General features: G+C 39.5%; 1 protein-coding gene across 2 annotated transcripts in view; it reads left to right on the top strand.

Moving 5' to 3' along the window:
* Positions 1 to 11345, top strand: part of ctns (cystinosin, lysosomal cystine transporter) — a 33269-nt gene extending 21924 nt beyond the window's left edge. The window contains exons 7-11 of one of the 2 annotated variants that reach the window (XM_042417714.1): positions 3514 to 3613; positions 6318 to 6437; positions 8083 to 8253; positions 8709 to 8826; positions 10896 to 11345. In XM_042417714.1, coding sequence (XP_042273648.1) covers positions 3514 to 3613; positions 6318 to 6437; positions 8083 to 8253; positions 8709 to 8826; positions 10896 to 11044 — 658 coding nt within the window. In that variant the 3' untranslated portion in view covers positions 11045 to 11345. The remainder of the gene's footprint in view (positions 1 to 3513; positions 3614 to 6317; positions 6438 to 8082; positions 8254 to 8708; positions 8827 to 10895) is intronic. The other variant, XM_042417713.1, reaches the window with a different exon arrangement.
* Positions 11346 to 12227: the final 882 nt, after the last annotated feature.

The following is a 12227-nucleotide window of genomic DNA, read 5'->3' as shown; positions in this document are numbered from 1 at the left end:
CGAACCGCACTAGTTGTCAGAAGTCAGGATGTACTATTTAGTAGAGTTCTCTCCAGCACTTTGGATAGAATGCTGGTTAAGGCTATAGATGTGTAATTCTCCGAGCTGTGTAGTTTACCAGCGACAGGCTGGTAAACAGATAAAATAGAGTCAGGTAGAATACCATGGACTAATAACCCAGTAAAACAAATAGCAAGCAGAGGGTAGAGTTTTTTACTAGCAAGTTTTAAATGTTCAGCAGTTCTATTATCCATACCAGATGCCTTACTATCTCCTAGCTTCATGACAGCATCTTGGAGTTCTTGTGGGTTAACAATCACATGCTCATTGTTATCTATGTTGCCCACACTAAACAAATTGCTTTTAACACAGTTGAAAAGATCATAGTAATGTTTCTGCCACAACTGAGAAATTTTCTCTGATCCATTCCACACTTAAGTCTTATGTTTAGTTGACTCCATCAATATTCAGTGGTAGCAATGTTTTACAATTATTCATGATTCTGACTTCTTTCCATAAATCATTAGGACTATTGTTTTGCAACTTTCTCTCAAGTGAGTCAGACCTCAGTGTCTTCTCATTCTCTTTAGTAAATCAAAGGGTATATTTAAAATTTACATTTGCACATTTATTATATTCAAATAAGGGTCCATGTTTATTTCTACCTGACTCAACCCATGCTTTAAAAGCCCTTCTAGCCTCAGGATGAAGCTCTTAGAATAGAATCATACATAGAACAGACCTCATTATCATGTTGCGGGTTCTTGCAATTCATATCAGAACAAACACTAGCATCTTTTGGTAGTTCAATACATCCCAACAAGTTGTCAGTCTGAGAAATCTATTCTTTAAGATCCTCCTGTGTTAAGTTAGACCAGTCTAATTTCCCTGCACTTATGTTGCTATCAACAGATGATAACATAGGTATATTGCATAAATTTAACAACATAGAAAAGGGTTATATGGTCAGTAGTGGCTAGATCATAATTAATCTCCATGGCATCTTGAGTGTCATGTGCATCAGCTGTGCATATGCAGTGTTCAAGCCATGAAGTTGTGTGCCAAGCTTTACTGATATAAGTATAGCTATTGTCAGGCATAAGCACCTTGCCAGAGAGGATCACACCACATCAGAGCAAAACTGCATTAAGTGATTAGCAAATAAAGAATTACCATCAGAGACATCAGCATCTCCAGCAACATAGATACAGGTGGAAGCATTGTCCTCAATAAAAGACATAACACATGCCCATCTGTTGAGATATTCACCTTCATTTTGGTAACACTCATAGGGTGTATAAATGTTCAAAAAAATCCACCTGGCATCCTGCTTTGGACTACTTTGCTGCTAAGGTCAGTAGTAGACTCACCAGCCCCATAAAAGTCTTTATGTTAAGACTTTAGTCTTTCCAAGTGTTGTTTAGCTAAGAATGTCTCTTGAGCACACAGTATATCACAAATCTCCAAGAACTTGTCCACAACCACATGGCGTGATTTGTCTGCTTCACTGTGGCCAACACCAGCCCTCACGCATTACATGACACAACACTGATTTTCATTAAGGTTAGTTAATTTCATATTATGCCTTATTTACTTACTTCTGTCGTTTGCCCGGGCACATACTAGGCTGTGGCTCCCATGCGGGGCAACAGGTATATTCGCAGAATGCTGCAGATCAGATCAGAGCTAATGGCAGTGAGGCCTGTGGATCAGAGCCCCCTTTGCCATTAGCTCTTGATTTACAAGTCTCATAGTACCAATGGACATAAGTCCTAGCTGGCCAAAGTTGTGGATCGTACATATCAGCAACTTCATTACATTCTTCAGTGACATGAAACGAGTTGAATCTGTTCCGGGTCAAGTCAATCTTCCGGCATGTAACTAATTTATTGCTTAATTTCTCAGTCAAATAATTACGTAGAGTGTCAGCATCAAGATTAGGGGACAATCTAGAAACAAATGCACTCACCAGCTTGGTTTTAACCATTTGAATGTTATTCTCAGTGCTGGTACCACTTATCCCCATTTTCTTCTGCTCTCAATCGTTTCAAATGAGCTTGTATAGTGCAGGGTTTTGGCTGCACTACTGCATTTTGAGGCACCGGCTTACGTTGTCGTCCTTCTTTCACAACAATGCTGCACTGTGGGGACCGTGATTGTGTTCAGGGCAGTGTGCTCATTGTTGTTTCATCCTTCATCCTCTTCTCCTGGCAAGTGGAGCCCAGCCCCTGCACCTCTCCTTTCCGCAAGGCACCGGTTCCAGGGTCCAAGCCAGGGAGACCACGGTACTTCTCTATTGCTGATATCTGGCGATCCATAGCCGCAGTAGCTGCCCCCAGGATCTCAATCACACTTGTCTGTACATTCAGGGCCCTCCTCAAGCTAGAAACTTCTTGGCTCAACTGCTCCAGTCTGCTTAGCAGCGCCGAGGCATCCATGCTGTCAAACCCAACAGGTGGAAGCTCATCCAAGTAGTGTGAAACAAACCTGGGAATGTTTTCTCTGCACTCATTAAGCCTTGAAACATGCCTTGATATTGTTAATTTTTCAATTTATTTATATAGTGCCAAATCACAACAGAAGTTCTCAGGGCACTTTTCACATAGAGCAAGTCTAGACTGTACTCTTCAATTTACAGAGACCCAACAATTCCACTATGAGCAAGCACTTGGCAACAGCAGTAAGGAAAAACTCCCCTTAAACGGGCAGAAACTTAAAGCAGAACCCGGCTCTAGGTGGTTGGCCATCTGCTTTGACCGGGTGTGTGCTAATATCCTTGTGTGGGCCTTTGTGCATAGTTTTTGGACAAACTTCAAATAGACGCTTCATGGACTCTTCAATCCACTCTGACGAGAAGTTGTTTGAAGCGAGCAAAACATTTCATTGTGGCTTAGTGTCCTCATTTTGACGACAAGAAAGTTCATCTTCCACTATCACCTTTCCATCAGCCGTTATAAATCTCAGGTTTCATACCAGGGCAGACACTGCCACAAGCACCTGCACGCACCTCCACCCCTGCCATCTTGTCTTAACATCTCTGCAGGCCCATATACTGTTGAACATCTATGAAGAATAAAAATTCTAGTAACAAATGAATACCAAATGATTATTTACTTGGGTTTATACAGAGGCTTTCTTTGAAGGAAATTCCTCTGGAACAGCTGCTTTTAATTTAATTTTAATTTTGTTTGTTTAATTTTTATTAACTTTATGTAATAAACCAAAAAAACACACATGGTCCATACCTGTTACCAGTATGGGGCAGATTTTTGCATAGTCTTTGGTTGTGGTGTGAATAACTGTGTTTATAAGTGGTTTCTAAATATATTTCTGGTGATTTTCATTAGATTTTTGCTTTACATATTCTAATTGGATCACATGGGAATCCTGGTGGCCTCAGACTCAGTGGCCAGATATCTTTCTGTCTCCTTAGGACCAACGTGCAAAAAATGCACAAAAATTTGAGAAAAATGAACTGACTCGGATTAATGATATTAACATCTTTGCTTTCAGTGTTGTAGGACTCAACTTTGACTTCCTGGCTCTCAACCTAACTGGCTTCATCGCTTATAGTGTCTTCAATATAGGGTTGTTCTGGGTGCCAGATATAAAGGTAACTTCATCCTTCATTCAAGGTCAGTCTTTCAGCCATGTTAAGTACTAGTAGTTTAGTACTACTGGAGGAACCTTTCTCATGTGAAATGCTAAATCACCGGGGTACTACTTTGATCAGTTAGGAACACAACTGTACTTCCATGGGCAGCTACAGAACAGGAATTGTCTATGAGCCTTGCATTACAATCCAGACGAAATGGACATGAATAATTGAGGTCTGATATTTAAGTTTCAGGTGAGGCAATTTTGCCCCTTAAACTGCTGGAAGTAAAAACTATCATAGTTAATACCACATATTTAGAAAAAAGTGAAATTAGAAATAAAGCACACATTTGTCATGATTCCTGTCCTTTTTGACAATGCCATCTGACTTGATCATTTTGATAAATAATTAAATGTTTCCTAGTCAGACCATGTTCTCACATTGTTGTCTGATAAACAATGTCAGTTCACAGTGGAGTATGTTAACAATGTATGGCAACACTCTGTATATTTTAATTATTGGACAGTTACACTTTATTTTTTCTTCAGGCTCTGTGCTTCAGCACATTCAATTTGAAATAAAGTAATGGATACTACATTAAAGTGCCAAGTCTCAGCTTTAATTTGAGTAGGTATACATCAATATAGAAAGAACTGAGGCAAGGTGGCAAGCAAGAAAGGGAAGGCAACGAGCAGTTTCCAACTTCAGGTAATTGAATTATTAAGTGCCATTTTTAAAATGGCAAATTCTCCATGGTCATCATGGCTGAAAAGATGGAATGAAGGGCCTTCATGGCAAGACATATTAGGCAGGGGCTACTGAGAGAGGCAACAGCAACTGGCTGTTGCATATGAGGATAATAGGCAGCTGTTTATGAAGGTTGAGTAGGAGGAAGAAGAACACCAGCAGCAGCTTGTTTGGGTGAGTATGAGGGAGAATACTAGCAGGGGCTTGTGCCACTTGTAGGGAGAGGACACCAATATGGGACTGGGGATAGGAAGCGATCAGGTAAGGAAGCTGGTGATTAAAAGGAATCTACTGAAACAGGCTGTGCTGCTGGATTAGTCACATGAGGTGCTGTAACAAAGGAATAGGACGCAACAGGTGGTGGAAGGCTATGTTCCTGTGAGGGCACAGGGGCATGTGGAGCTGGAGCCTGTGAGGACATATTCAAGGGAGCAGGAAACACATTTTGCTGAAGGAAAGGTTCACTTGTGCAGGAGGTAAATACAGGGATGCATTTAAAGGAACAAGAGGCACATGTGAAGAAGTATTCACATCCAAACTAGTACATAAAATGCAGCACTTGCCAGGGTTGGAGAAACATTTGACTGGGCTGCAAAGGCTGCAGTGTTATGGGTGTTTGGCAGTGCAGTTCTAATAAGAGGGACTTATGTGCCACATAGGAGGTAGTACAGGGCACTGGGTGCTGAATTGAGAGGGTTCACAGGCTGAAGAGGGCAAGGGCTGGTGGTTGGCCTGATGCTCATGAGTCTTGGAGGTAGAACTGGATTGGGAAAGTTGATTTGGAGAATCTTCGGGTTGAGTTAGAGGAGTGGACAGCATAGAACGCTGTAATGGAGAGAAGGATGCCCAGTTTGGAGAAGGTGGAGACTGGAGGCCATGCATGGCAGACTGAGAATCATGCTGTTTCAAGCATTTGCAGAGTTCCTACTCCAAAGATTGGCCAACTAGGCAGGAATGGTCAAGCCCATGGGGTGGAGGGTTATGGACAGGAGTGGCATGGGTAGAAGACTGACCAGAACTGTGGAGGTGGAGGTTGAGTAGATGTTCTAAAATATGCATAAAAGTTGCAAGTTGAACCATCATCTGTTAGTTCATTACTTTCACTTTTCATTAAGGAAAGTTCACTTGGGTTGGCTTGGGGAAATTACTCAATTGCTGTCTGTATGATGAGGAGGAAAATCTAGTCTGCCAAATGAGAGGGGGGTTAAGGGTGTCTGTTGAATCCATTTGCTCCATCCATAGTATTGATCAATCAGAATCGAAGAACCATGTAAAATAGTCATATGTCCAGTGCATAATCCCAGCTGTGGATAAACACTGGGTGTGTGGTCAGATACAAGGAGTACACAAGATGAATGGATCCAATCTGGTTGATGGTTTATTGTAAGGTTTGAGCATTTATCAATCAAAGGAATATTCAATATGCATAATCAACTAAATAAACATGGCTATGGTTAAGGAAGTTGTCATAAGAATAAACATAAACACAGGGAGCTCAGTGATCTGCTGCTGGTAGGGAAACTCAGTCCTCTTTTAAGGGCTGCCCAGCCAAGACTCCTCCACCTTAGTAGAATGATATCAGATGAACGGATCTCAAGATAAGCAAAGGATATATATATACAGACAGACAGAGTCCCTGTTTTATAGTTAGATGAAGTAATGTTGAAACAACATACAGCTGCCCAAGAGACATTAAGTAGCCAAGTGTCCAATTACTATTGAAGCCTTGCAATTTGGGCACTATGTGTTATAAGGGCTATATCTCACACACAGTTCTTTCAATGTTGAGGTAAACCTACTCAAATGAAAGCTGGGACTTGGTGCTTTAATGTATTATCCATTATTTTATTTTAAATTAAATTTGCTGAAGGATATAATCTAAAGAACAAAAAATATGTAACAAATACTTAAGGTCTGGACTGTTGTATATCATGTCTGTTGTTTATTAAGCTACTGTGTTTCTACCCTGCAGGAGGAGTTTCTGAAGAGGAACCCTAATGGAATTAACCCTGTAAACGCTAACGATGTGTTCTTCAGTCTCCATGCTTTACTGCTCTGTTTGGTCTACATCAGCCAGGCTGCTGCATATGAGGTGTGTGGTTCTTACCTGGAGAAGTTTTTGATAGAGTGAATGTTAAACATACAGTCACTCACTCAACTTTATTCAGAATACATCTGCAATCTAAAATCGAACTTTACTTGGAGTGTCAGAGGGAGGGGGATAAATATGGTGCTGCACATAAAAAGACACAGGCAGGCCATGGATGTATTAAGGATGCAGGCTGGTAGCAAAGTTATTTCTACAACAAGTGGGACAGTCTCTGCTGTTGCATTCAGTGTTTCAGGCTTTTCTTCACATTTCGGCTTCAAGATTGGGCCGTAATAAAAAATCTGGAGAGCACTGAAGCCACAATTTGCATGTCTTTTGTTTGCAGTGGATAGCACACATCTCTTAAAGGTCACAAATCAACTTTCATGTATTTTGCCTCTTAAGTGACTGTAGCTGCCTAGGAATGGATCCCCCATTATTTCAGCTTATATCATTATCAAATGCTGAGCCCAAATGGCCCAGAATATATGAAATCATATATATTGGGATACGTGATTTTGGTCATATCATATATCCCTAATTTGGGCATTTCTTGCATCTCACTCAGAGAGCAACTCTGTTGAAAAGAGCAATTAAAATGAAACAAAATTTCTCAGTGAAACATTTATAGTGAGCAATTCACATAAAAACAAAAGCTACAGAGGACACATTACTCACCCCTGGCACCCAACCCAGACTCCCTGCAAGAGAATTTTTAACTACCTTCCCAATTCTATTTCTTCTTGTAGATCCCACTGCTGGAGCAGTTTATTATTGGAACAATCACCAATTACAGTATTGTTGGTACATTTATAAAATTGTGAAGCTGTGTGGTATTCCTGTGGCAACTTAAAATACCGCAGTTTTATTTTCTTATAGGCTGTATTTGAGATGCATCTTTACAACTATAATTAAAGTTGTTGATTCTTGAATATGCATTTTCTGCGTGAATGTGTGCACAGGCAGTTTGTCTGAGAAGATATCTGTAATACCAAAAATTCAACTTTTGTATTTTCACTTGGTTGCCACTTATAATTTTGACATGTTTCTATTTTGTAAGATTCTACAATGCACCATTTCAATTTGGAAAGTTACTTACACATCCACTGTGAGTCAGATTAATAGTTTGATGCTCTACTTACAGTTCTTGAAGAAGACAGCAATATTCTTCCTTTAACATAATTGGAATGTATTTTATGCAATTGTATAAGTATAATCCAACCTAATGCAATCCAAAAGAATGTAAGACAAAATAATTTAACCCAAACAAATGTAGTTCAATGCAGTTTAAACTGTCAAAAAGGTTGCATTGAGTGAAACTATCAAAGATCAAACCACCTTCCTTCATAAAGTGCCAACCAATGCCGTTTTACATTTGAAGTCTACTCTACAACACCTGGAGGTGCACTTTACCAAAAATGGTCTTATAAGTTACCCACAGTATACTTAAACTATACCAACAGGAAATAAACACAACTTGTAATAACTATCTTTCTCAGAGCAAAAATAATTTACAATGATTTAAACATACTTACTATCAAATAGAATTAATCAACAGTAAGACATCCAGTACATTAAAACAACAACTATTATAATGTCTATGACTCACTATCTGTGTGTAAAGTAGTATGTGTCCTCTCTCTTCCAGAGAGGCGGTCAGAAGGTCTCCTGGACGGCCCTGTTCTTCTTGCTGATTGGCTGGACATTTGCCTTGGTCAGCTTATTTCTTGCTGTAGCCAAACAGATCAGCTGGTTGGATTACCTCTACTATTTCTCCTACATTAAACTAGCAGTCACTCTGATCAAATATGTGCCGCAGGTAAGCTTTACACATACATATAGAGGGACCAAAAAATGGAAACACACTTGTAATGCATTGCAATATAATAGCCATGCAGTAAAAACTACCTTTTGTCATCTTTGTTCAATTTAGGACAGTTGTATGTTTTGAGATTGTAGTTAGTTCAATACAGACCACAGATTTGACTTGCCTCTCTTGACACTGTCAACAACTAAAATTTTAAGTTTCATAAAGAATGATCTGTTCTAAGACTGTTGGATTGAATTGCATTATATTTTTATTCTTACTCTTTGTATGGAAAATACACTGATTAAGATTGTGATGCCTTTTCATTGATTCCATGTTTACTGTAAGATTGATCAATTCAACATACTGTATATAGTGAGTCTGTCTCAATAATATTCCACAAAATTCAGTCCAGTATCATAACATGACAGATGGTTACAGTGTTGCTGGTTTTCTGCTGTTTCCAGGCATACATGAACTACAGAAGACAGAGCACTGAGGGGTGGAGTATTGGCAACGTGTTGCTGGACTTCACTGGTGGAACCCTTAGTATTCTACAGATGATCCTACAGTCTTACAACAATGGTAGCTATTGTGCTTTATGCTATTGTATACTCAATGCTGTACTTTATCATTTGTAGCATTTAGGGCAGTCAGTTGTTAAAATGGCCACAAATTTAAATTAAATCAAAGGGGCTTTTCTATTTGACAAAATGTTAATTGAGGTGCTGTGGTTGCATCGCTAATCTCAGAGTCAGCAGGTCTACTCCACTGGATTTGGCTTGTAGGTCTAAATAAGTGTGGTAAAAAGATGCTTGAAAAGAATGATGTAGTGTGGCTGTAGATGTGTTCAGGACTATCCTAAAAAAAGAGAAGACCTTAAAATGTAGATTTTGGGTTTAAATGAGGCAAAGTATAATGTTGTCTTAAAGACAGAGACACCAGGACAGTATGGGTGTTTAACAATTACTGTAACATGCAAATAAAACCAGAAAGCCTGCAGAAACAACAAAGCCGTAGGTTGCTATGCCGGCACACAAAATGTTACAGTGTCAAGGTAACAGAGGAGCATTTTCACAGCATTTTCAACCCCCCTGACAACCAAAAACACCACAGAGTAACTTCACCAAGTTCAACCCAACAAGAAACCAAAGTTTGTTTGTACAAACTTTGGTTTCTTGTGAGTAACTTTGGTTTCTTGTGAGTATCAATAGGGAAGGAATCGATGCATCACACAACAAATTGATTCAAAATTGCAAGAATTACACAAATGGTAAATAGGCTGCTTTTATATAGCGCCTTTCTAGTCTTCCAAACACTTAAAGCGTTTACACTACATGCCACATTCACCCATTCACACACACATTCATACTCTGATAGCAGTGGCTGTCATGCAAGCTGCCTGCTCATCAGGAGGAGTTTCTAATCATTCACACTCACACACTGATGGCATAGCCTTAGGGAGCAATTTAGGGTTCAGTATCTTGCCCAAGGAAACTTTGACATGCAGACTGGAGGAGCTGGGGATCAAACCGAAGACCTTCCATATAGTGGACTACTTCCTGAGCCAAAGCCAACAAGCTCCATATTTCACTGTGTACAGCATTTGTTTTTTCACATTTAATTGGAAAAAGTTCATCTGTTGCTGAGCTTCACAACATTCCAACAACAGAGCTGCTGTGCTGTCTCCTGAGCTAAATTGATTAACAGCTCTGTTTGTTTTGATCCAGTTCTGCTGAAATTCAAGCTGTACACAAATATCTTTTTTCTTTGTCACTTGAAATAAGTTTTGTGGTTAAAAAAAGCCAAATGTACATATTTCTCCTGTAATAACTGTTACTAATTAAACTGTTGACTGTCAGTCACACATCAAAGGTGCAATGGGGGTGACTAATGGCAGTTGATGTTTTGTAAAGCTGATGGCAAACCACAAATGCAATTAAATTAAAAGATAGGTTTGGATTTTTTCATGTCTGTCTTAATACAATACTGACATGCTCATATGTTTGTGGAAATACAGTACCAGTCAAAAGTTTGGCCAAACATTTTCATTCAAGTGAATAGGACAGTGTGTCCAAACTTTTGACTGTTACTGTAGGTCTTAGTCACTGTAACAATTCCTACTCTCCATACTGACCCTGAGGCTATTCCCCCAGAATGGGACTATACTGTAAGAGATGAGGGACAAAATCCACCACCTTTGTTCTGTGTAAAAATGCATTCCAAGGTTCAGCTGAAGCTAATGAGGTCACAGCAGTCTGAGTTGAGTCAGTATCTTCCAAAGTTACAGTCTACTGAGGACAAAATTCCCCCATCAGCAAAGTGATCACAACTTAGGTGGGCAAGATAATCAGATTGCCATTTGGTTCAGTGAAATAGTTGTTAATGAGATATTTCAGTCTGGACCAAAGTGGTGGACTGACATACTGACCAACATTGCCATGCATTCCTAAAGCACCATTGCTAGCATGGCTAAAAATGAATGCAGAGAATAGTATTTACATAAAGATTTAAATGAATTGGAAAAAATGAAAATACTTTTACCACCTGCTGGTGATGGTGCAATTACATGGCACATTAAATCGTATACAGCATTTGACTGACGGAGCATGTTGTTTGTACTAACTGTTGCTGTAATGTTTATCTCTCCTCAGACGAGTGGAGGCTGATATTTGGTGATCCGACAAAGTTTGGTCTTGGTCTGTTCTCTGTGGTGTTTGACATCCTCTTCATTAGTCAGCACTACTGTATCTACAGACGGCCACCACAGTACGAACCTGTTACAGAGCAACAAAAAGACTGATGCCGACTCTGTTGCTCAAAGTAGTACTCCTGATAAACCAACAGATGATGGAGGCTGCTGAAGAGAAGCCATGATGATCGTGATCTTTAACTTTCTTCTTGATATGTTGCAGCAGAGTTATTCAGGGCAGGTTTCATTTGTATCCAGCTGCTCTGAGCTCAGTTTGCTGCCTTCCAAAATATCTCAGGATCAGCACTTGCCTTTTTTTTTTTTTTTTTTACCACTGTATGAATATTTTGGTTGATTAAAAGAAAACCAGATGTAATGATGTCAATGTAAACACTTTCTAATAAATACATTATCACTGTATTATATTTCAGTTTTTTAGATTTAGATCAGTATCACAGATCAGTATTGGTGTAAAATTCGATAAGTAGCAATGTCTTCATTACATTGTTGGATCTGGGAGGAGCATGGCTGGTTATTAGCAACAATGAATAATTATCAGAGATAATTGTTAATTATTAAAATTAATAAAATTATTAATATGAATTAATAATAACAGGGCACCACCAGGAAACCGGGACCAATAACCAGACAGTGAAGTAGTCTCATAATAGAGTTCAACTAGGATGCTTATATCTGAGGGAAGATAACAATAAATGAGCACAATAATCACAGAAGACTTCTCTTTAAATGTATAACAGTGTTTATTAAACAATAGCAAAATTAACAAAGTTAGCTGATGCTTTGATCAATAAATCACTATCCTAAAATCTAATTCTACCTAAGCAATAACAACAGCTATGTATAGTGAAAACACATGCACCTTTTACTTTGTCGCTTCAGAAAGTGGGTAGGGTGTGTGTTTCAGTCTGTCTTTGGGGTCCGTCTCGGATGCTGATGGGGCCGTCCTCTTGCTCTGTTGGTGGGTTTGACGGCAACTGATCCTCGGTGAGTGTTGCAGAGAAAACAGCGGGGTCAACTAAGTTAAAGACGAGGCAGTCCTTCGTCTCTCTGGAGAAATCCTTTCTCCCTTCTGCAGGCAAATTGAGAGCGCTGGGTTGCAGCAGCAGTCTTTCTCTCAGATCTAGTGATTGTGTTCAGGTGAATACAGGGCGAAGTCTCAGCTCGCTCAGTAAGGGGAGTCTCTTGAAACTCGGCACAGGGAATTACACATGCACAGGGATACCTCCTTTTCATTGTAAATGCAGCGGAGGAAGCTTTGCTTTCACTTGAGAGT

Source organism: Thunnus maccoyii, chromosome 7 (assembly GCF_910596095.1).
Source record: "Thunnus maccoyii chromosome 7, fThuMac1.1, whole genome shotgun sequence".
In the NCBI taxonomy this organism is placed as follows: domain Eukaryota; kingdom Metazoa; phylum Chordata; class Actinopteri; order Scombriformes; family Scombridae; genus Thunnus; species Thunnus maccoyii.
The sequence above is the reverse complement of the archived record's forward strand: the minus strand, read 5'-3'. Positions and strand labels throughout refer to the sequence as shown.